This window comes from Vicia villosa, linkage group LG4 (genome assembly GCF_029867415.1).
Source record: "Vicia villosa cultivar HV-30 ecotype Madison, WI linkage group LG4, Vvil1.0, whole genome shotgun sequence".
Lineage (NCBI taxonomy): Eukaryota > Viridiplantae > Streptophyta > Magnoliopsida > Fabales > Fabaceae > Vicia > Vicia villosa.
In genome coordinates, this window is record NC_081183.1 from 121342324 (window position 1) to 121368312 (window position 25989).

General features: G+C 36.2%; 3 protein-coding genes across 3 annotated transcripts; all 3 read right to left on the reverse strand.

Moving 5' to 3' along the window:
* Positions 1 to 357: 357 nt before the first annotated feature.
* Positions 358 to 1224, reverse strand: LOC131597758 (uncharacterized). The gene is made up of 2 exons (XM_058870434.1): positions 921 to 1224; positions 358 to 812 (listed from the first exon to the last, which is right to left on the reverse strand). The coding sequence occupies exons 1-2, from the start codon at positions 1222 to 1224 to the stop codon at positions 358 to 360; spliced, it is 759 nt and encodes a 252-aa protein (XP_058726417.1).
* Positions 1225 to 11795: 10571 nt separating this feature from the next.
* On the reverse strand, positions 11796 to 14166 carry LOC131597759 (uncharacterized). Its single transcript, XM_058870435.1, has 3 exons — positions 13650 to 14166; positions 12324 to 13544; positions 11796 to 12061 (listed from the first exon to the last, which is right to left on the reverse strand). Exons 1-3 carry the CDS (start codon positions 14164 to 14166, stop codon positions 11796 to 11798), a joined length of 2004 nt encoding a protein of 667 aa, XP_058726418.1.
* Positions 14167 to 17893: 3727 nt separating this feature from the next.
* LOC131597760 (uncharacterized) lies at positions 17894 to 20732 on the reverse strand. The gene is made up of 12 exons (XM_058870436.1): positions 20681 to 20732; positions 20152 to 20312; positions 19777 to 20068; positions 19601 to 19691; positions 19390 to 19517; positions 19205 to 19298; positions 18983 to 19121; positions 18743 to 18900; positions 18537 to 18657; positions 18284 to 18454; positions 18145 to 18204; positions 17894 to 18046 (listed from the first exon to the last, which is right to left on the reverse strand). The coding sequence occupies exons 1-12, from the start codon at positions 20730 to 20732 to the stop codon at positions 17894 to 17896; spliced, it is 1620 nt and encodes a 539-aa protein (XP_058726419.1).
* Positions 20733 to 25989: the final 5257 nt, after the last annotated feature.

Genomic DNA, 25989 nt, shown 5'->3' on the forward strand with positions numbered 1-25989 from the left:
TATAACAAATGAGATAAACTCAATTTTTTCTAACATTTAAAAAATAAAATAAAAACCCATATGTTGTAAATAACGGTCGCTGTCGACATGTTTTGTTGACTTCGTCCTCGATCTGAGTAAAATTAATTGTCGTTAATATATAAACAGCATGAGAAACTAAGTAAATATATAAATACCAATATATATTAAAAAAATAGAGAGATAATGGATTGTGGAAATGTGGATTACCAGTTAACAAAGTGATTGAAAAACTTCCTTGTACACGACAGTTGTAGTTGTCGAGCGCGGATCATTGTCGTTGTCATGAATCAATATCTTTAAACCATTTTTGTTGGTAACTCTAGATATGGAAACATATTATTGACCATGACTAAAGAAGGGAGTAGGCAAATAGAGTCTGACGGTATCAAGGGATTGACTTTGGGATTTATTAATTGTCATAGCATAAGAGACAAATATTGGAAATTGTCGCCTAATCAACTTAAATGGCCAAGGAGACTCTGAAGGCGACACAGACATTCGAGGAATGTAAAAGAGGTTACCTATATTTTTGCCAGAAATAATTCTCGCCTCAATGACGTGATTGGCTAATCTTGTAACAATAAGTCTTGTGCCATTGAATAATCCCTGAGATTGGTCTAAATTTCTCATCAACATAATTTGTGTACCAACCTTCAATTTGAGAATGTGATTCGCTAGACCGGATGTTCTTAGATTACTCAGGAATTCAGGTGTTAGAACTTCGTAAGCTTTAGTGTAAGTCGCATCGGTATTATCTATCTCGTCAAAACTGAGATATTCCTTTTCATCTCCTTAAAAAAAAGAAAAAGATTATTAAAACCTGGGCTAATAGCAGACATCTAATATATATAAATATTTGGCCAATCGGAACATTAATGTGATATGTTAATAATCTGTACCTGGTATTAGGCTCAAAATATAATGATTGATTTTTTCAACAACTTCAATTGTTGATGCAAGAATTGCTTTGCCTTGCAAACAATCAAGACGGGTATAATTTTGCAACAAATCCAGGTATGTGCTTTCAACGATGGCTTGAATGGGATCTTCAAAATCTGTAATTAATAATTCCCGAGGGATCTCTATATCAGCCAATCCATCATTTGGTTCGGATACCCTACCATCGCCGACTGCCAATATCCATTTCGAGAACTCTGCAATTTCATTACTGCTGTTATCACCTTTATCATTCTTAAGCCTCATGTTTCTTGTTATAGTGAGGACCTTGCAGTGATCCCACACATAAGATGAGAATATTGATGCATGCACAATATCGGAGCGGGAAGCTCTTGGAACAACGGGAAGAATCTGCCGGAAATCTCCGCCGAATACAACAACTTTCCCTCACTACAACGAGGAAGGGCTTTTAAAGCGCTTTTTTTGGCCTTTAACAGCGCTTTAAAGCGCTGCCAAAGCCAGCGCTGGCATAGGCTACGAAAGCGCTTTTAAAAGCGCTCTGGTAGGCCCCCCTATAAGAGCGCTTTTCTGGAAAAAGCGCTCTTGTAGGCCCCCCTTTAAGAGCGCTTTTCAGTAAAAAGCGCTCTGGTAGGCCCCCCTTTAAGTGCGCTTTTTCCAGAAAAGCGCTGTGATAGGCCCCCCTGTGAGAGTAAAAAATAAAAAAAAACGCAACATACTAAAGCGCTTTTGTAAAAGCGCTCTTATAGGGTGGGCTTTAAGAGCGCTTTTTCCAGAAAAAGCGCTCTGATAGCCCCCCCTATAAGAGCGCTTTTACAAAAGCGCTTTAGTATGTTGCTTTTTTTTTTTTTTGCTTTTTTATTAATCTTTGGCAGCGCTTTTAAAAAGAAGCGCTTTAGTATGTGGGCCTTTAAGAGCGCTTTTTAGAAAGCGCTTTAGTAGCTAAATGAGGTATTTTAATGTGCAGCCTGTAATTTAATCCTCCCAGTCGACCTGTAATATTTTCGACCTGTAATATGTTTTCAGCCTGTAATATTTTCGACCTGTAATTTATTTTCGACGATATTATTTCAGCCATCAGTAAGACAATATATATATACTAATATAATACCATTATAATATCCAAAATTATATATATACATCATTACAACATCAATAATATTATAGTACTTCAATTCGACACAAATCCTACATGAAAAAGCGCTTAATATAAAAATGACACAAATCCTCTTTTATTTCTTCCAACTTAAGTTTCGGGTATCCAGCGGCACGGAATTCGTCAAGGTACTACAAAACAAAAACAAAATATGAATGATACATTTAGTTAAATGTAATAAATTATATGAAATTATCTTAAGTTATAAATTCATACCGTGAGCGGAATCTCTAATTGATTTGCCTGAAGGATTTCTTTCATAAACCTCAATACAAAGTATCCGCAATCGTAACTGTTTTTCTGTTGCGGACACTACATAGAAAAACAAATAAGATTCTATAGTTGTGCATTGTTTTATCAAGTAGCATAAATATATTATAAGCAACATTGTGAAAAATAATGTACCTGCACTTGGATCCAAGTAATGTTGCTAGATTTAGTTCGGGATACCTGTGCGTCCCGTTGACTTCGGAACACTTGTATTGATCTAATTAACAAATATATAAAAGCATATGTTTAGATCAATCCCACAAATAAGTAAATATATATATAAATATACACGAATATATATTTAGAACGATCCCACTTACAAATCAACGATGTCCTTCATGGCCGGATAATTGGTCCATTCACCATTTACCGAATTCAGATAATACACGACTTCCCTTATAGGGTTGATAGCAAGCAGCAACCAGTGTGCTCTATAAATAAAAACAATAGGTTATATGAAAATTTTGCTATACACAAAAGAAACAGAGATTAGATGAACAAAGAATGAGAAACTAACCCTACTGGTCGGGTATTATACGCCCAAAGATGCAGACATTCTGTATTGCCGGTGGACATGAATCTATCGACTAATCGCTGTCTAACTGATTCCCGTTCCGAAGCAATTGCCATTCCGCTGCAGTGGGCGGAAGACACGAAACGGAATCTGTTAGACAACGGAGTCCCGCGCAACACTCTGTCATACAACAACCTTAAATAAAAACATAATAAACATTAGATTATTTTCATTGAAATGTGTAAATAAATTATATTGTGGGACTAATTAAATAATATATCGGATAAAGGAATATTACCGAATGTATGAGTGCATGTTATTGACGCCTAGTTGATCATGCTTAAAAATCTCCTCCAAGTCATCAAGTGTAATAAGTGACTTGAATTCAATACCGAAGACACTCTCATCCATAACGATTTCACGTAAAGCACCATCCTTCAAATCGGACATATCAACCATTGTTGCGAGCGTCGACCGGTACCGAGGCACAAAAGCACCGCCTTTTTTTCCCGCTGGCTTCGGAGGACCAGTGGGTGGTACGGTACGAACTTGCTGCGTCACTTGTTGTGACTCTCGAGCGGATGCCTAAAAATCATATAAGTTAGGTAAAATATAAAATCATGCAGATTTAGATTCAGATTAATTATTAACACTTTAAATGTACCTCTTTTAGTGATGCAACGGACTCCTCCTCCTGTAAAATCCCTTTACCCTTAACTGTGGGTTTTATAGGAGCAGTCTAAAATTAAAATGTAAAAAATAATTAATAAACGGTTTAGAATTGACATTCGAAAACTAAATGATTCATAATCGTTTTCAATATACCTCATCACTAATGGTAATGAGCTCCGAGGGCCATGCAACAAATGATCCTATTGCATCTCGCAGCAATGTCGTCTCTGAGACCATGTCAGGTACCGGTAGCATCGCATCATGATCTACTACAACATCCACCGATACTTTCAGGTGTCCATCCGGGAGCGGTCTATGGTGAAGTAAATCTCCCAAAGTGTTGTGCTCTTTTCCCTTGCCAACTAGTCGATAACTCGGTTCCGATAAGTATAGTTGGCAAGATGAAATGCCCTAAACCAATAGTAAATATAAAGTCATTATCATTAATAAAATAGAACAATTTAAAAGGAAAAAAAATTATAATTACCTCGGGAAATTTCCTTTGATAGTTGATACTAGCCTTATCACTAGTTTCTTTCACCGATGAAGTGTTGCACTTTTCTCTCATATACGCCTCTTTATCTCTTTGCAATTCAGAGACTTGTGCTTGCAATTCCGCCAACTTTTGCAACACTTCTTCATTTGAAGGATTTCCTCTCCTAGGACTCTTGTAAAAAGAGGTTGGAGTCACACCATGACCCTTACCCCTCACCCGACCGGGATACTCAGGAGCATCTAGTGCTCTACTAAGTACGCTCCCCTCACCGGTGGATGCCGATTGCGACAAGGTCTCCTGTAATTCATTTACATTAAAAAATCATTTATATATTAAAAAACATTTGATTTAATTAAAGACACAGTATTATACTTACACATTCAGTAAAAACTCTCTGAACTTCGGGATTGACAGCATGATCCTTGCCCACACGAGCTTCCCTCCACAACACATGTTCAGGAAGTGAGGTTTCCTCACTTTTAGTCTCCTCTAACTATGCATTGACACAAATGATAAAATCGTCAAATAAAACACATTTAGACAATTAATTAAAACGCATTTCTATTTACTTACAATTTTATCCTCCAAGCGTGCATATCCCAAACGCCCTTTTTTGTATGGATATGCGGGTTTGGATGCTCTCGCACTATTCTTGGCACTCCTTTTCCGAAAATCTTCATCTCTTTGCTCTACAAACTTAGCCCAATCTTCTTTACCAATGAAGATCTCATACTTTTTTGGCCGTCCCGGTGCCTCTTCAAGAAAGTTTCCATCTTTATCCTTAAGATAAGTGTTTGTCAAAAAAGCTTTCCACCCTCTATATCTTTTGCCGGCCAAACCAAGTATGTAGCGTCTACGATCATCTGGTATCTCAAAAGTCCTCTGCAAAAAAACATACTCATAGTGTGTAAGTATAAGTAATTTAAACAATTTATCGTCAAGATAATAACAACAATTAACCATATATGATATATACCTGAAGCTCGTCCCAAATCGCTTTTTTTTCGCATCCAAGTCTTCGCTTTTCAGATTCCATTTAGCTACGGAGACCGGAATATGCATACGAACAAGTGTACCAATATAACTTGTCAACTTTGCAGAATTAGGACCAATTGCTTGTTTATCAGAATTCCATTCCAATCGGTATACTAATCCTTGGTCTCTATGTCGAACGATTCCCTTCATGATAGTGATGCCTCGTGCAACTTCTTTTGCTTCAGTATCAGGTGGAGCATTTGTATCCGTGGCATCTATTTCTTGAGCATCTCTTTCTTGTGAGTTTTCAGGTGGAGCATCTCTATCCGGAGCCATTTAACCTGTATCAAACAAACTAAAGCACATTAGTACACTATTAATAAGCTAACAATCTATACAAGTAAAATGGAAGTCAAACCATGCATGTACAAGTAAATCGGAAACGAAATCGGTACAAATCAAAATAAGCGTCAAAAAATAAAGTTGTGGGAATTGAACGAAATTTACATGGCTATGGTAAAACGTCCCCACGGACTCAAAAATAAAGTCGGTTTTCCGAAATTCAGACCCTAAGCCCGACTTTTGATTACGGGCAGAAGCAAAACCGATAAAAAAACAGTCCCGAAATGAACATATAAGTGCATGAGCAGCTCCGGAATCGTCAAAATAGTATAGTTACATGTAAAGAAGTCGACAAACGGATACATGGTTCAAAAGTTATGTACAAAACGAGAATATGCACCAAAATTGAATAAGTACTATACTATTGATTAAAACAATCGGTACAAATTGAATAAAACAAATTAGTCGGAATATGTATACTATTACCTTTATCACTAACGTCTCTTTCTTTTCTTGGTAGGATTGTGTTCTACGCGTCTCTTAACAACGCGGACGGTTGGATTGATCCAAATACCCTCATTATGATCATTTCTAGTACAAGATTCATTCTCATTTTGATCGTTTCTTGTACAAGATTCAATGCCAACACCAATATCACCTTGATCTTCAATGTTTTCATCTACTATTTTGTTAGATAAAAGCACTATAGACCATTTCGTACTTGTCGGATCATTGACATAGAACACTTGTTTAGCTTGAGAGGCTAAAATGAAAGGCTCATCTTTGTACCCTACCCTATTGAGATCCACTTGCAAAAATCCTGACTTATCCATTCGTATGCCACTATTATTTTCAACCCACTTGCAACCAAATACAGGAATCTGAAACTTCGCGTAATCAAACACCAAAATGCGCTCGATAACCCCAAAATATGACAAATTTGCAAATTTCGGATTTAAGTCATTCGCACTTGATATGTGCATTGCTTCAGCTACCAAGGTAACACCACTATTTTGCATAGTACTTTTATCATCTTGTTCTTTGGTATAAAATGTGTATCCATTAATAGCGTATGCGCTATAAGAAAGCACAATTACAGTTGGACCATAGGCTAAACATCTCAACCTTTCTGTTACTGAAGCAGGATCTGAACGATACTTTGAATAAATATGATCCCTAAACCACGGTATGAAACTTCGATTGTGCTCTCGTACTATCCAGTTCTCATTTCTATTTGGATTTAAATCTCGGAGAACAACCTTGTGCATTTCAACATACGGCTCAACCTCAATCTCATTGTGCAGAACATACAAGTGCGCTTGATCCCGTTCGACCATTGATACTGTCACAACTTTATTTCCAATTAGCCTTTTTCCTTCTTTTTTTTCGACAATATGAGATTTGGGGAGTCCAATTGATTGAACATTTGACAGATATTCAGTACAAAACTCAACCGCTTCTTCAACAACGTATCGTTCGGCAATACAACCCTCCGGTCGACTTCTGTTTTTCACGTACCCTTTTAATATTTTCATATAACGTTCAGCAGGGTACATCCATCTCATATAAGCTGGTCCGCACAATTGTGTCTCTTTCACAAGATGAACGACTAGATGAACCATTATGTCAAAAAACGAGGGAGGAAAATACATTTCAAGATCACATAAAGTAACAACTATCTCTTTTTGCAATGTTGGTAAGATCGCGGGATCGACCACCTTACTGCAAATTGACCTGAAGAAGAAACACAGCTTAGTTATTGCGCTTCTTACTTTTTCTGGCAGAATAGAACGTATACCTATTGGTAAAAAATGTTCCATTATAACATGACAATCATGCGTCTTCAAACTCTTTAACTTGAGGTCTTTCATGGACACAAGTCTTCTAATATCTGAAGAGTAGCCTTCTGGAACTTTAACTTCACTGAGGAACTTACACAATGTTTTCTTCTCCTTTCTAGATAGAGTGTAAACAGCAGGTGGCAGATATGTTCGTCTTTCTTTCGTCACGGGTCTCAATTCAGTTCTCATCCCCATGTTTACCATGTCATTCCTTATGTTAACGCCATCCTTAGACTTTCCTGGTATATTGAGTAACGTACCTATAACGCTGTCAAATACATTTTTTTCAATATGCATAACATCCAGGAAATGTCTTACGTACAACGACTTCCAATATGGAAGTTCAAAAAAAATGGACTTCTTCTTCCACCCACCCTTGACAAGTGAATGTGCAAAAGGCTTGCCAAACTGAGTGCTCACATCTTTCACCTTTTCAAAAATTTGATCACCTGACAAAAAAGGCGGGGCTGTACCATGTTCGGCCTTTCCGTTGAATGCTTTTCTCCACCCACGGTAGTGATGATTAGAATTTAAGAATCTACGATGACCGAGAAAGACATTCTTCTGACAAAGATCCAATCGTGTCGTATCGGTTTCATCTTCACAAACGGGACACGCCTTTTGACCTTTATTGCTGTACCCGGATAGATTTCTGTATGCTGGAAAATCATTAATTGTTCCAAACAACATCGCCCTCAAGTTGAAACTTTCCTTCCTATACCCATCGTAAACCTCCACACCGTTGTCCCACAAAAACTTTAAATCGTCGATTAACGGTGCCAAGTATACGTCTATGTCATTCCCTGGTTGTTTAGGCCCAGAAATTAGCATTGATAACATCATGTACTTACGCTTCATACATAGCCACGGAGGTAGGTTATAGATCATAAGAATCACAGGCCATGTGCTATGCGAGATACTTTGAATACCATGCGGGTTCATTCCATCAGTAGACAATGACAACCGAAGGTTTCTTGCTTCTTTTGCAAATTCAGGATAATCAGTATCAACTTTCATCCATTGTGGTGAGTCTGCCGGATGTCGCAACTTTCCATCAATAATTCTTTCATCTGCATGCCAAGTCAAGTGTCTTGAATCGGTCTCACTACGATACATGCGTCTAAATCTCGGAATTATAGGAAAATACCATAAGACTTTAGCAGGAGACAACTTTTTCTTATATCGAGGGGCACCACATTTAGGACACTCATTCAACGCTGCATACTCGTTTCGAAACAAAACGCAATCGTTTGGACATGCATGTATCTTATCATAGCTCATGCCAATAGAGGACAACATCTTTTTGGCTTCATACGTTCGATTGGGAAGAACATTATCCTCTGGTTGCATATCATTCATAAGGGCTAATAACTGTGTGAAACTTTTATCCGACCATCCATTGTCCGCCTTTAAGTTGTACAACTTTAACACCGCAGACAATCTTGTGAATTTTGAACAACCATCATACAACGGTTTCTCTGCATCGCTTACCAACCTCTCAAACATTTTGGGACAATCCGCAAGATCTTCTTCAAGCGCTTCTGCAATCTCCTCGACTCGATCGCAATCGTATGTGTCTGTGCAATCGTCGTTTGAAGCATACTTCCTATTACAACTCGACCCAGCATTCCCGTTACTTTTCTCACCATGCATTGTCCAACATGTATAACTTCTATCAATTCCAAACCGTAGTAAATGGGATCCCAACTGTTTCCCGTCAACCTTATCCCCATAACAGCAACCCAAGCAAGGACACGGCATTCGAAGCGGGTCTTCGGAGTGCTTAACCGCAAACTCAACGAATTCCCATACCCCTTTCTCGTACTCTTTCGACAATCGGTTTGATCTCATCCATGTCTTATCCATGACTTAATTAAGCTAAACAAATGCTTCTTGGTTTCTCTATCAGGTACTAAGGAATTCTGTCAAGATAATAAATAGCTATCATCATAATAGAATACCTAATCAGAATACCCGATTTCTTAAAGAAGACATTACCTTATTTCAAGGTAATATAAGTCCACAAACCAAAAAATTGGTTGAGAGACACTAAATTGATATTAAATAGAACCATAAACAATAAACTATAAGCTAGAAAATAACAAACTATAAGCAAGAAGAAAGGGATAGTAACCTGAATTAGACTTGATGTGGGAGATGGTAGGTTTGAATCGGCGTTGTACAAGTAGAAACCAGAGACTTCAAAGTAACTGTAAAATTAAACACACACACACACGATGCAGTTAAATACAAATATTATAAAAGTGAAGGAAGTATATGCAAACTGTAGCATATTATTCAACTATTTGTTCAATACCATTATTAAGACCAAAAACTACCCTCTACAGAGGAATAAGAATATATTAGGATTCTAGTTCTACAAAACATTAGTTAGTGGTTGCATTTGTGAAAGCATTTATGAACTGCCTTCAAAATATATGGTTGTTGTGTCTCAATGTCTTCAAGTATTAATAAAAAGAGATAATACTAGTACTGCTAAGCCTCAAACTGAGACTTATCTATAATGAAACAGTGTGCAATTCTCATTAAAAAAACCCTATAAATAGTACCATAAAATATAATAGAAGTAGACAAATCTCACTTTCAATTTCAAAAAGTAAGAGTGGCTAAGCATAGATAGGATAAGGATGGCCACGGTTCAGTCAATAATATTTTATAAGAAGTTTAATTATCAAATACCACTAGGTGGAATAACTTAAACACGTACAGGAAGATGACTGACCAAAATTTATTAACTCAAATAAGTGCTTTTTATTTTATCAAATAAGTGATTTTTTAATAGTCACTAAATCACGAAAGTAACGAGAATTAACATATCTTTTCCATGCATGCATGCTTTGAATTAATAAGAATGTTATTCTATCGTTAATTTCAAAGGATACTATTAAATCTTAATAATCAATAAGATAGCACTCAAAATATCTTCACTAATTTGTCGGTGTCGTGTTGTATTTACACACAACATAACCTACAATCACTCAAATTATCTTCACTCTTTTATGAATATATTTCAACAAGAATCCAATTTCCAAACCAAATATAATCCGGGAATTTTCAAAAAAGAGTCATTAAAATGCAATCCTATCAATTACTATTTCTCTTCCCTAAATGCACCTGGACATGTTATAATATCATCAAGTGTAACAAGAAAATTAGTAAGTAAGCGTCCGGTTCATTCACCATAGATGCATGTTTCGGCATAACCGATCCGATTGTCATATTTCGGCATGATATCTCAACTTCACCACTCAATCGACACTAGTAAAAATAACTATAATGTTTCAGCTTAATTGAAAATGATTAAAACCTAAGCAGTATGAATAAGAAGTATGAAGAGAACACTAGAATACAGAATCCTCTCTCAGCATATTCAAAAACCTAAGCAGTATGAATAAGAAGCAGAAGAGAACACTAGAATACAGAATGATATGAACCAGATGATTCAATATGAATAAGAAGCAGAAGAGACAACATAGAAATTACCTAAAGGGATGCAGCAAACCAGAGGCGGAGGGAGAACGGAGAACGACACTGAAGCGGCGGAGACGGCACTGCACTGAAGCGGCGGAGACGGCTGAAGGTCGTGGCAGGTCGTGGCGGAGGTCGTGGCGGAGGATTGAAATTGATTTAGGGAAGAAATTGATTTAGGGATTCTGTGTTATGTCGCGAAGGAGAAAGATACTGAGAAGCGCTTCTGAAATTAATTGGGGCAAGTTTAATTTGTTTAATTTTAAAACACCTACGAGGGCGCTTCTGAAAAGCGCTTTAGAAGGGCCACCTATACCAGCGCTTTCTCTTAAAAAGCGCTTTTGTAACCCCCCCCCTTTAAGAGCGCTTTCAAAAGCGCTTTCATATCCCCCACTATAAGACCCCTATAAGAGCGCTTTTGAAAAGCGCTGTCATACCCCCCCCTTTAAGAGCGCTTTTAGAAAGCGCTTTCATAGCCCCCCCCTATAAGAGCGCTTTTGAAAAGCGCTTTCATTACCCCCCCCCCCCCTTTAAGAGCGCTTTTTTAGCGTGTTTTTTTATTTTTTTTTTAGTGCAACCTATAACAGCGCTTTTTACTAGAAGCGCTTTAGTAGGTGTGCTGCTAAAACTTAAATTTGGCGTAGTGCCTCCAAATATTCTACCCGATACACCATTCTGGTTCATGAGATCTTTTATAGTTTTGTCTAATGCTTCAAAGCAATTTTTATGTGTCATGGGTGCTTCATCCCATATGATCACATCAGTTGCTTGAAGCAATTGTGCATGCTCGGTATTTTTGTCGATATTACATGTAGAGTTGTCAAGGGTCGGCACTGGAATTTTGAACTTTGAATGGGCAGTTCTTCCACCTGGAAAAAATAACGAAGCTATGCCACTTGAAGCAACAGTAATACATATTTTTCTCTCCGAACGCAGTGCACTCGACAGTGTTCTCCACATGAAAGTCTTGCCGGTACCTCCGTAACCATGCAAACCCCCCCTCTTTGTTTCTTGACAGCTTGCATGATTGTTTCAAAAATACCACGTTGCTCATCTGCACATCGTGAGTTTGCTTATATTTTTTATGGAATAATGGCCATTGATCTAACGTAACAGAGTTGCAAATAATATCAAGTTTTTTATCAGATAACCTGTTAGTGCTTTGAATAGAGAAGTGAAATTTTTTCTTTCGTCATCAACGTTGTAATCACGTTCGTCATAAATCAGACGGTTGCCAATGTCTCTTGTGACATATGAGTCGAGATATGGCATGTCCTTAAACTCATGCAAGCTTCTTCGATTGGACTGCAACATGTTCTCAATGGCAATGAGGGTCAAGTTTTCCAATTCATTGTCCGTTAAATGCAGGTCTATAACAAAAAAAACAAAGAAAAAAATAGCATTTATTAAATGAGCAGCTACGATATTTATATATGAACAGCACAACAATTGCCTGGATGTCTGCATTACTTCATTGGCAAAAGTAAATATAAGATTTGCATACATGTAGAATGTAGTTTTGGACTGATTTTGATTATTATTGATGAGCTATGCCTTGAAAATAATACAATTTTCGATTCACTATTGTGATAACCAACATATCAAATGATAGACCAATTAGTTAGAATGTACCTAATTTATTGGTTGCTTGCCTCTGCTGGTAAAGATTACCGTCTGCCAATACCTTCCAAGTTTTAACCCAGACATGGTTAGGTCTATTCATTGTACCGGAGAGTAGCATGGTGACAAACAATTGTCGCAAAAAATAACCTGAACCCCAATCTTTGGCCTCGTATATGGCCGAAACATATTCTTTATCATCATTAAGAAATCCCATTTCGAAACATGCATCCCTAAAACTGTGCCGAACAATTCCTCCTACCTTTTTTATGTCCTCGTAGCATCTCGGTCCCTTTGCTACCGTTAACATCATTCTAAGATAAAAAAGCTCACCGGTACTTGGCGGAACCCATATAATTCTTCCAATTGTATTACCTCTTTTGCATGGTCTCCACCGTCTGTATCTTTTGTCGTACACAAATCTTGTGAGAAACTTGGAGTAAGTCAAATCTTTTGCCTGTGAAGATGTCTTGTTGGCTTCCATCCAAGCGGTAAACATAGACTCTTTCACGCTTGGTTTTTCAAGTACCTCATCAATCAACTCATAATCAGTGTAGTAAACACAATTGTCTCCCTCAAGATGAAAATACAACCTCTCGACCGCGGGAGACCTTCCATGTATGGGAAAAGAGAATATCCTCCAGCATGCTTCACTTGGAGAGACATATCTACAATCAAGATATTGTTTTATTTCATCAAGCTCTCCATTTAAAGATGATCCATCGTTGGTAGTATCAACTAAAGTAGCGGTAATTCGGTCATATCCTTTGTTAATATATTTGAATAAATACTTAACGGATGTTCCCTGATTACACCACTCAATGTTGATGTGAGCCTGAAATTTCTTCAACAAATATGGATTATAAGGAACTACAAATCTGTTATCAAGATCAACGTCCTTTTTCGTAACTGTATTTCCAGTATCTCTTCTCATGTACAAAGGATATCCCTCATGGTCAACAACAGTGCGAGCCTGAAATTTTTTTGGGAAGAATTTTGAGCATTGATTATTTTTCATGCATGGCGATGAAGTGTTTGCATATCCGCATGGGCCGTGAATCATATGTGTCTTCACCAAATGATAAAGTTGCATATCATCCTCCTCCGAAGGAATTTCTGCTGAAATGATGTTGTTTATATCTTCTGGAGTGGGACACTTGCTATCGGGATGCATAAATAACAGAATATGTGCATGTGGTAAACCTCTTTTTTGAAACTCAATTGTGTATATATCTGCAATAACATAAAATAGTGAAACAATAAGAATAAACATTATTCAAAGTAGTAATATTAAACCCAAACGGCACATATATATTACTGCATTGTATAACGACTTACATGCAACAACTCTCCCCAATACATGCTTTTTTGTTAAATCAGACAGCAGCTCATCCAACTTGATTATAAAAACTCGGGATATGAGATCAGGGCGATCGTGAGGACGAAGCTTTATTTTGTCGGTAAGTCTTTTAAGTTCGGGCCAATTTGGATTGCAAGTAAACGTGATAAAAAGTTCGGGAAAACCAACGTGGCTACAAATAGCCATTCCATCAAAATAAAGCTGCTCCATGTATCTCCTGCTACCAACATAGGTCGACGGCAAAACTACCCTTTTACCTTTGTTTGAACCATGTGTGTCCGATTCTTGGTCTGGACCGGTAAGATTGGAGTACTTAGAGACTCTAAGTTTCTTCTGATGCTTGCGGATATAATTCAATCTCTGGGACTCCATCATACTGAATCCATCAAACAAAAATTGCTGAAACAGTCTCCGTGATCTCAAGAGCGGATGTGCCTCGGTTGCTCTTGTTTGAATGCGATACGCAAGCCATTCTCTTATGGTAAGCTTATTCATCTTTTTTTTGAACTTGTTTCCCTGTGTAGTACACCAAGCCTAAATCCGTCTTCTCCATAAGGAAACAGCAGGGGATATTGTAAAGCAAGATAACTTGGATGAAACTCACTTATTCTCTTTAGTTTTCCGCTTTGTCTCTCAAGAATAATGTCCCTTTTGTCTCCGGTGTCAACGTCGCCTACTATCAATGCAGCAACTTCTGCCACATTGGGTTGATTGTAAATTCTACCATCTTTTGATCTATCTGCAATTAATCTTAGCTTCAATTCTGGTACATCGTCATGTCGTAGCCTGTCTGCTGCCATCCAAAAAGATTTAGCATGTCTGTTGAACTCATCAAGCATATTCTTCAATCCGGTTACAATATGCGGAATTATATTTGTATTGTTCCTGAAAAATAAATTACAACACGTGAACCAAACTATAGAGAAATAATTTAAAATAATAACTATATATTATTAATTTAGTCTATTATATAATTAAATGGTGATTAATTACCCCATTCCTTTGATCCTATGTTGTATTTCATTTTCAGTGTCGTAAATATATAGCTGAGAAAATCTTGGTGTCTGTCCATTAAGCGGCATCATGCTCCGAATCCTATGGCAAGGCTGTCCATGTACTCTTATGTTAGGAGGCCCTCCACCGGCATTGAACCTGTTGTCAAACTTCATACCAGGTGATGTAAAGGCAAACATCAGGTTGTACAATCTACAATATTGCTGATAATTCTGACTATCCGCACCATTATCTTGAAACAATAAATTGTTGAGATAAGGAGGAGGTAATTTCAAAAGAGGAAGCAAAATCTTGCCATTTCCACAACATTGTTGGAATTTGGGGACCGCACTATGTTTTCGTTTGTCAGTTTTCTCTCCGTACCACATAAGTGCCCCACAACATGTACATTCTATTGCAGGATCACCTATATCTGAGTATCCTGAAAGGATACAACCGAAATCATAATATGCCCATAACAAATTAACAAACGTGGAAATAAGTTACTTGAAATTTTTTATAATAACATAATAAATTCATTATGAAAGATCAATAGGTTATAATACGATACAATTAAATCTGTTAGAGAGATATAATTTGAGACATGTTAATATAACATTTTAAAATCAAACGTAACCTGAATCATGATCATTAATCGAACAAAAATTAGTGTTTTGCTGCTCATCATCATCGACGCTTGATGCTGTATCATAGTCAGGATTGTTGTTTATGAACTCACATTCACTGTCACTAAACGAATTGTCCGATCTATCACCATCGGACCTATCATCATCTTCAATGTCTACGTCTGTTGTACCAACACGCTTGCTTGTGGAGGAAGAGATACCCCCATCGGCAACATTAGAAAATTCATTTAATAAATTTGCTGCGATGGTTCGGACATCATCAGTTTTTTTCTTTCTGCTGGATGAAACGATGGATGCTATAGGCTGCAGTCAAATTTGTAGCATGATGTTTATATGTTGAGGAAAGAATATATGGGCAATAAAAAAGTTCAACACATGAAATAACAATTCGGATATACATACCGGAGAATGAAGATAATCAGTTTCTGTGGTGTTACAACTTTCGTTTGTGGTTGGCACTGTCCCTGTGCGAGATTTTTTCAACTTTATAAGTGACTTTCTCCTCTCACGTGCCATCGCAGATTTCTGTGCAGGAGTAAGTGAAACAGCAGTAATATTTGATATGGAGCTGCCAGGTGAGAAATGAGTATCTGTCATGTTAGGTTGAGGTGTTGCCTGATAAACAATATTATCGAAGGCATGTTTTTCCATAAGATGGTATGACACAGATTCTTTCAGACCACTGTGCAATTGTTTGGCTGATGATTTTACAGTACCACCGAACAGTGAGTGACGATTCTGAATCCCTATATTACTGATAGAAGAAGTTATATTAGACAGTGGTCTCCTTACATTGTCACGTAATGGATGATTGAAACTGCTATAACATATCTTGAAATCACTTCCATTCTCATCAACTCTATTTCTTTTTTTTGTTCTTTCATCCAAGACCGCTCTCCGATGTCTTCTTATGAGTGCTGATTTTCTCTTCCTCTCAATGACAGTTGCATCCATCTTTGTAGAATTATAATATGCAACACATTCAGTCATATAAACAACACATGATAAGAGCAACTGGTTTTATTTTTTTGTTTTTTTTAAGCCAGATGTATATATGTTGATCATGAGAATAGAGGTTCATATTGTTGTGTATATATAGAAGCTTCCATGAGACAAATCCAATATTCGACTGTATGAATAAAACAATGCATAAAACTCAAAGAGTCATCCAAAATGAATAATTACTAAAGTGCACGCCATAAAAATTACTAACACGATTCCACACGCATATTATGGAAGCTTAAAATAAATGAAATGGGCATCACATAGGTTTTCTTCATTACACAGTTGGTTGGAGAAAGTGCTGAAAATAAAAGCCAATCGTTTTTGAGAAAGATGAAAGATGCATCATCATTACAACACATATCACTCAAGTAACCTTTATGTACACATGGTTTCCTATCTGTATTATTTATTATTAGAATAATTATAGTGTCATACTTTATTGTTTCTACTATGAAAGATAACTTTGAGATGTCTTCCCCAACTATATAAGGGTCGTAGCAAGCAATAAACTCATAATTTGTTATTTAAATAACACAGAATTCGAAATATTTTTTAATATACATTACCATGTACAAACCAATTACGTCCATTGAAAATCAGCACATTGTATGATATGCTAGCCAAATGAGTGGAAGAATTGTTTGCAACCACTCAGATGGACATTGCTGAAGTGCTGTGTCCAGAAATAGAAAGAGTAGAACCAAATGGGGTTGTTGAGAACCACCAGAAGACAAAAGATGTTACAATAAAAATTCGAAATAGGATAATAATGCTCTATATCAATGATAGAATGCTTTGGTTGCCTGCAAAAAAACATAGTATGGGAAAAAGAAAAATATAAAACAGCAAAAAAAGGCAACAATTTATGGTAATAAAACATACAATCTTATTATGTTTAACATATTTTTACACTATACTGTCACAAAGTCACTATTGTTGTTTTAACAATTTTTAAATGCAGCATTATCCATCATAAAGGATCGGAAGACACATCGTCCGGACATTACATCTTGATACATGACACATAATACGAAGATGCACAATGCATATGATTCTGAAAACTTTTGGAAACAAAAAAGGATCCCATTGTAAATGTATACAGGAATGGGATGGTTTCTTTTTGCAGTGGAGAAGAAACCACTCGTTTGAGACCAATTGATCATCCACCAATTTTAAAATATGTCACTGTTGCAATGGAACATTTTCAAACGTCGCCAGTTAACAACAAATTGATGATGATTTAAGAAATTAGTTAAATTTTAAATAGAAAAAAATACTTCTATAGATTTTTTTTCCATCTTGAAAATTTATTGTAGAATTATTCTCCACATTAAATCATGATATATATAAACAATAATTATCAGACAACTCCAAAAATCGTATTTCATAATTCAAATAACACATAAACATAGTTGTTGCAATTCCAAATTAGCAAGAGATACAACAAAATAAAATTTAACACTTAATTTGTCCCATAATCTTAGAATCACAGAAAAATAAGCAGAATAAAGTCTTTAACAACAAAAAAAAATAATCCTACAAACTGGGTACAGCACATATTCCGTACTCATCTTCATCTATTCTTCCTTCTTGATATCTTTGATTAACTTCGTCGACGAAAGCTGGACACCTTCAATTTCCTCAACAGCTTCGCTTAAAATTCTCTTAGAAGGTGTAAGATTAGTATTTGAGGCAGAAGGATCATAATCAGCTGAGACAGACAGAGGTTCCTGAAATCATGCACATGGAAAAAACGTTATTGTCAAGCTCAACATTTGCAGACGATAACAATTTTCTACAATCAGAGTGTGAAATATGAGAAACTTACAGAAACACTTGGAAAATCGTCCTGCGATGTTGGTTCAATTATGCGAAGCCTAGATGTAGGCTGCATGAGAAATAAGAATCCATCAGAATATAACACTGTAAATAATGACCAGATATAAATCACAAAAAACGGCATTTACCTCTTCAGCTCTAAAACTGTCCTTAACTCTATTACGGGTTTCCTGATCATCTCTGAAACCAATCACAGAGAGGCGTCCATTTTTGGGCTGGAATACAGCTCTGATCGCCAACTCCCGCTTCAATATTGAATCAAGTTCGTAAGGGAATTCAAGTGGATCATATTCCCCAGCCTTGTTTCATCAAAAAAAGGATATGTTAGAATACATTTTTTTGAGTTATGGACAGATAGAATGATGAAGGCGGATCATATACCCTTTTTAGACCATTTATAATCTCAGCAGCGGATTTGCCTACCAACTTAACACAGTCGACGTCCCAAAAAATGAACTTTGCATTGCATTTACCGTCAACAGCCAATATTTCCAGTTTAAACCTACAACATGTTATAATAGCATAAGCCATAATAAAATACAGAAAGCAAAAAAATAAATAAATTTCAGCAAGATCTTCAACAATACCTGGGCACGGGAGAAGGACTTATATGTTTTGCATAACACTCATGCTTTCCATCCCTCAGAGTCACACTTTTTGTACAGTCAACACATCCATCGTAATACCATCCAGATTGTCCAACATCAAATTTATCAAGCGTGGCAACAGTTACACATGTAGTTTCCTAACAAACAAAACCAATATATAAATTTAATGATGAGCGGTCCAAAGTTAATAATATACATTTAAAGTATGCAGTCTCTTGCCTGTTGCAAACCCCCTATTTCTGCAAGACTCAAAACATCAGCTTTCCATACAAACTTATCAAAATCCGAGTAGTGTGAATTTTGTGATGCAGTAACTTGCACACTTGTATCTGACAACTTTGGAAAATCACCTTTAAAACTGCATCAATAACAATTTGATAATGCATGTTAGAATTATATTTTCTATCAAGTGGTTAATAAGATAAAATATGATACAAATACCTTTCTTTTAGCTTGGAAACTTGTTCAAAGCCAGTATCATTAATGATCAGTTTTGTGCCATTCCGCGCATTTGATAGGTTCAAAGGAAAGTTTCCTATAAAGTTATTTTAAATAATTTCAGATAATGAAATTTTTTTACACATATTTTATGACTCATTAATAAACAACAGTTCAAAAGCATGTACCTTGAGCCTCCTTTATTCGAGCATTAATCAGAAGCACAACCATATTACCATCATCCTTATTATTTGTCCAATACTCATTGAATTGGATTGCAAATTGACCCCATAGCGTACACACAACAATGGATTTGCTGTATTAAAAAAAACATGAATCCGTTAAAACGATATAAATATTACATGCATATGTAAAATATTCTGAATATATGGATCTTACCTGTTATCAGTTATTGAAAAAACAACTTTGCTCTTGCTGTTATCAGAACTGACGTGGGATTGAGTAATCTCTACAACTCCACCAAGAACATCTGAAACATAAGAACGTGCATTATAAGATAAGTGCATATATAAATCAAAACTCACACACGTTTAAATTCGTAGGTTAAATATTACGAATTAGTCCAAGAAGACTGTTACCAACTAAAATATTTGATTGGAACTTGCCATCTACAATGTCAGCCAGACTAAGTAGATTGAGAACATTAACAGGAATTTCTGGGTTGTCCTTTTTCTTAACAGAAGTAGAACCACAGAACACCAGCTTGTGTTTGTGATCGGTGGATTTAAAAGAGAAGTCATTAGAACCTATTTTAAAATTCTGCATTACGTACGAACAACCATGACAGAGATATTCCTTGAACTTCGTAACCAAGTACAGAGGTACAACAGCTTGAATCATAGATCCCTACATTAATGGAAAAATATGGAATAAGCATCTGGTGCAAAAATATGAAAAATAAGTGTACATAAATGAATATGGATGCAGACCTTAGAATCCACGAGAATCATTTCAAGGTGTTCCTTCTTTGAAGCACTTGTGACTGACCAAATATGTTTGCACCTAACAGAAATCTTCCATAGGTCCTTTAAGTCATTGATATCTCTCACATACTCAATTGGGCGCGCCATTAATCTTTCTTCACGATGACCTGATAAAATAGATGTTAATATACACACTAACAGCAAGAGAACGTTAATATAACTGAGCAAACATATATAAAACCTTGAGTAGTTTTGGTAGAACGAATTTTGAATGAATGGCATGTAGGTGAGGGTATTTATAGTGGATTTGTGCACAATGCAGCATGGAAAGTTGAAAGGTTAGTGTGGTAGGAAGCTGTGCCGTATTCATGCGTGATGATGCACATGGCTGCTAGGGTTTATTATTCCAACAGACATCCATATATACAAAACAGCACACGCAACATGTTTAATAATTAAGTTTGTTTTGCTCAATGCATGAAATGTAATAAAACGTGAAAAATGGACAAAATAAATAGGAGAAAATTAAGAATACAGTTTTGCTGTAAGGATGCCATGTCAGCAAAATTTGAATTAGAATCAACCATGTTTCAGTATTTAATACAAAGACTAATGTGCCCTTAATGATAACATTAGTTTAAGTTAAACTCAGTTTGGGCATACGTGGAAATTCCAGGTACTTTAAATTTTATATATTGTTAATAGATATAGTAGCGCTTTTGGACAAGCGCTATTACACGAGACTCATTTATTAGCGTTTCAAGTATAAGGCTTCCGTGTTTTTGTAATTATAACATATTGATATTGCTTTATAATATCACTCAGCAAAAAAGCGCTATTATAGGTCTATTTTTGAAAATTTTAATATCACTTTATAAAAAAGCGCTATTAAATTAGTGCTATTAAATTAGCGCTATTTAATATCACTTTATAAAAAATGACGACTTCACTGGGGATTCAGTTTTAAGTGTGTTAAGCATATTTTTATTTATCTGTGTTTATTATTATCTGTATATATTATTGTGTGCTTTGTCTGCTTTGTTTGTTCTTTTTATTTTGGTGCCTGGCGGTTCCTCTGTGTGAGATAAGTCCTATACCTAGACTTGAGTATACATTAAGATAGGCGGTGGTATAGTCATTTTGGCTTATGTGGATTTATTCCTTTCTGAGCTGGCTTGAGATCCACCACTCGATAGAAAATGGCTTGGTTAAAGGTGATAGTATTGAACGGGTCAATCGTGAAATCATTGTTACTTTTAGTCGGGTCTGTAAAGTTGTGGACCTTAGAACCCCTTAACCCATCTTACCCTTTTGGGACGTAGTGCGGAGACTAGTTGGGCATAGGCCAAAATGGTTGTCACGCGATACTACACTCGGGTGAGTTTCTCTTCAGAATATTATTGGTTGGTGAGTAAATTACTTAAGCCGATAATATTCTAAAGATGGAATGTAGACCTCGGGTACTTTTAGAACCCGTTCTATAGGTACAAAAACACCTTAGTACACACCTTGTGGTTGGGTAGACTCATGGTTCCATGCTCGTGACGTCGAACCATTGAACCTTATTTGTGTGATCTTGTGTGACTTGTGTGCTCTTGATTGTGGTTGTTGCATTATGCATTCATGCATCCATAAAAATAGATTCTTTTATTTGGTTTTCAAGGAACTTATAGGTCTTTCTTTGTAAACATCATAAATTTGGTCAAACTCAATGGATCTTGGATGTGGATGGGGTGAAAAATCTAACCCACCAAAATGGATGATTGATTTTGATGATAACTTGAATGATGCTTTGATACAATGCTTGAGTGTTGTCTTTTTAATATCTTAAATTCCTTGAAACTATAAAATAAAAAATAACAAATCATTTGCATTGCATATCATGCATCATTCCGCATTTTGGTGTTGCTTTCAAGAGTGTTCTTCGTACATAATAAAGCTCTCTCACCGGTATAATTCCCAAACCAATCACAAGAAGAGAATGGAAGGTCTTGACCAAGAGACCAGAGAGCTACGTGAAGAGTTTGTTACTTTGAGGTCAGGAGTGGAGCGTCTCACCGCTCTAGTTGAGACATTGATGGCTGCTCAGAACCAGAATCAGAATCAGGTTCCTCCTCCTTTCAATGCTCAAGCTCAAGGTTAGTCGCAAGGTCAGACTACTGTGATTTTTGAGATGGATACCACGACCATTCCCGCGAATCCGACTGCTTCTACTCAACAACGTATGCCCAATGGATATCTCTGGGGTATGCCCGAAGGTTATTTGTTTTCTCCTGAAGAGACTCGTCCTCTGTAACAGCCCGAGCCTTCGGCGTTCCCGGCACTGTCACCTCACGATCTTCTCTACCCCCTCACTAGTAGAGTTTTTGCCTTTCATGGGAATCGAACCCTTTACCCTGGGGTTCAAGTACATGTTCATTCCATTCCCACTACCACTTGGAGTAGTATTGGGATGGATGACCTTCTGGGAAGTTTCCCGGAAAGCATGCGAGTGAGGTCAAAGCATGCTGAAAAGACCCGTGTTGGTTTGTGGGGTCAGTCAATCATCCTGAAAGCATTCTGGGGCGTTACAAATGGTATCAGAGCCATACCTCTCCCAGTACGATGTGGTTCGAGGACGAACCATGCGGAAGCTGGTGGGCATGTAACACCTGAGGCCGAAGAAGGCGAGGGGTGGTTGCACCCCATGTAACACCTGAGGCCGAAAAGGGCTAGGGTGGTCGCCAAATCGGAATGAGAGGAATCCCGAGGCCGTGCAGGTATGGGACTACAAGGTCGAAGGAAAGCTTATAAGGATTGATTGGTACTACCTATATCAACAAGATGCATCTTCTTTTCGGGAGCCCGTTCCGTAAGAACTCCACAGTTAAGCGTGCTTGACTTGGAGTAGTATTGGGATGGGTGACCTTCTGGGAATTATCCCGGAAAGCGTGCGAGTGAGGTCAAAGCATGCTGAAAAGACCCGTGTTGGTTTGTGGGGTCAGTCAATCATCCTGAAAGCATTCTGGGGCGTTACATCCTCTGACTCATATCATGGTCACTACACCTCCTATTATCCATAGTGGTCTTTTTGTCCAAGAGCCTGTTTATAATGCTGCATCAAGTGATGGTTTGGGTATTCACGACATAATGGATGGATTTCATGATCAATTTGAAGAATTGCAGAAAGAGATGAAAGCCCTTCGTGGGAAAGAGTTTTTTGGAAAGAATGTGCATGACCTTTGTCTTGTTCCCAACATGAAAGTACTTGCTAAGTTCAAGTTGCCAAAATTTTAGAAGTATAAAGAAAATTCCTATCCTCGGGCACATCTTATGATGTATGTAAGAAAGATGTCCACTCACATTGAAGATCAGTGTCTCTTGATTGTCGCTGCCGCAAAAAATGAATCAGAGTCACCACTAATATATTTATCCCATCGAAGGAATGGAATATCAGAAACCTGGCAAAGAATAAGAACAAGGTCTTTCAACCAAAGAACTAGGTACGGGAGTCGGTTACGCAAGGGGAAGTTATTAGCACCCCTCACGTCCGTCGTACTCGACGGTATCCACCTATGTTTGTTTCTATCTAAAGGGGGTGTCTAAAGTCTAAGCCTAATGTGAATGCATTCAAAAGAAAAACGGAGAACAGAAAGAATTATTTACAATTGTGCTCGCTTAGGCCCCACAACCTAATGCCTACTTATCCTTTTCAGGAATCAGAGCGTCGTAGTTCGGCTCAAATATTTTTGTTTGTTTTTGTGTTTTTTAATTGGACGACGTTAACGTTCACGCTCTTGCATAAGGGGACGACCTATGATGCGATGGATCAGAAATAAATCAATCTTCTTGTCATGCTGCTAACATAACACAAATATACTACTCTTAATTACAAAAACGCCAATAATATAATATTCAACGACTAATTATAATACAATTATTAGTCAATTTGTTTATTTATTTTAGTACAACGGGTAGTATTCCATGACTAATTATGTTACAATTAATAGTCAATTAGTTTATTTATTTTAGTACAACATATAATATTCCATGACTAATTATAATTGAGTAAGAAAAAGGACTAATTATAATACAATTACAAGTCAATTAGTTTATTTATTTTAGTACAACGTGTAATATTCCACGATTAATTACAATTGAGTAAAAAATAGGACTAATTATAATACAATTGCTAGTGAATTAGTTATTTGGCTTTTAGTGTAATATTCAATGACTAATTATAATTGAGTAAAAAAAGGACATATTATTATACAATTGCTAGTTAATTAGTAAATTTATCTTAGTTGAAAGTCAATGGTATGACTAATTATAATACATTAATTAGTCCATTAATTAATTGGGGGTACAAGTAGCTGTGTTTTTTATTGTGATTCATAAAAATATTGATGGGATGCTTCATTCCTTTGTATTTCTATAGTTGACATTTTTTCCTAGTAGTAGTATAGTGATTGAAATTTCAGCCCTTAAAAGTGAATTAATGGAATGTTTATGATTTAGTCTTGCATCTCTAGAAGCACTACTACAAAAAATGTTTTTAACACGCAAAATCAATATAATCTCAATTACACATGCGAGGTAATGAATTACAACATGAAAAGTTTTCACTTATCACCTCAGTGATTTAAAAATTGAGGAAACAGTGGCACTAGTCATTGATTTGATTCTTCACAACTGCATTTTTGAATTTTCAAAACTGCGCTAGTTTTTATCTCGGTTTTTAACAATAATTGAGGGGTAAAGACCTGTTTACAAAATCTTAATTTTATCAAATTTTTTTATGTTATAATTCGCAAAGCACTAATATTTTTGACAAATTTTAAAGCTTCCTCGTCATCATCAACAACAACAACACCTATAACAACAAAAACAAAATCAATAGAATTCTTAAACATTAAATCTTAGAACAAAAACAACAACAAGAGAACAACAACAACAACAAAATCTATGGAATCTTTAAATGTTAGATCTCAACAACAACAACAACTAATAAAAAAATTCAATATAATACTTAAACATTAAATCTCAACAATAGAAGTAGCAATGACGACAATATCAAAAACAACAACAACAAAATTCTTGAAATCTTAAAACAATAAATCTCAACAACATCAGGAGCAACAACGTCAAATAAACAAAATCAATACAATCATTAAATACTAAATTTCTAAAAATAAAATAAATATTTTACATGATATAACTACAAATAACATTAAAAAAATTTAACAAGGAACTATTATAAAAAGTTATATTAAGAAACTAACCTTGAAATATTTCCTGCTCTTGCTTTCATTATCATTGTTGTGGCACTCACTATTTTATTGGTTAGTTTGAGTTTCACACGGATCGCTAACGTTTCATATGAAATTATGAGTGGGCAATGCCTTGGCCATTGTTACTTTATAAATGGACGAAAATAATTTGTTACTTAATATTTTCATCAAATTGGTTATAAATAAAAAAAATTAAAAACTAAAATACGCTAATTTACCCCTCGAATTTTTGAAAATACGAGGTAATAAGTAATCAAAAAAAAATTTTAAAAATTATATTTTATGGTGATATTGGTCATGGGTTCGATCCCCAATGACTACTTTTTTTGAATTTTTAAAACTGCACTACTTTTTACCTCGGTTTTTAACTAAAAATCTGGGGTAAAGTCATGTTAAACAAATATTAGATGTGGGAATTCTTAAACATGTCTTTCCGGCTTTTTTTTATTCATCTCTTTTACAAGACGTTGCTATTTCCGGTATGGGTGGATGGGTGTTAGGCGAATGGAAGTGGGGTGATTTAGTAGTGCATACCGAGGCTGTTTCGGAAGCGACAGCAGTGCTGCCAATGCTT

Excerpts from the sequence above, each read along its gene's own strand:
- LOC131597758 (XM_058870434.1), bottom strand. The coding sequence starts at position 1,224 with ATGAGGCTTAAGAATGATAAAGGTGATAACAGCAGTAATGAAATTGCA. Across the intron at positions 813-920 it reads TATTTTGAGCCTAATACCAG|GAGATGAAAAGGAATATCTC; the intron begins GTACAGATTATT and ends CTTTTTTTTAAG.
- LOC131597759 (XM_058870435.1), bottom strand. The coding sequence starts at position 14,166 with ATGAATAAGCTTACCATAAGAGAATGGCTTGCGTATCGCATTCAAACA. Across the intron at positions 13,545-13,649 it reads ATTGGGGAGAGTTGTTGCAT|ATATATACACAATTGAGTTT; the intron begins GTAAGTCGTTAT and ends ATGTTATTGCAG. Across the intron at positions 12,062-12,323 it reads GCAAGCAACCAATAAATTAG|ACCTGCATTTAACGGACAAT; the intron begins GTACATTCTAAC and ends TTTTTGTTATAG.
- LOC131597760 (XM_058870436.1), bottom strand. The coding sequence starts at position 20,732 with ATGGTTGATTCTAATTCAAATTTTGCTGACATGGCATCCTTACAGCAA. Across the intron at positions 19,692-19,776 it reads CAGTCTTCTTGGACTAATTC|ATGTTCTTGGTGGAGTTGTA; the intron begins GTAATATTTAAC and ends CTTATGTTTCAG. Across the intron at positions 18,901-18,982 it reads AAATAGGGGGTTTGCAACAG|GAAACTACATGTGTAACTGT; the intron begins GCAAGAGACTGC and ends TTTGTTTGTTAG.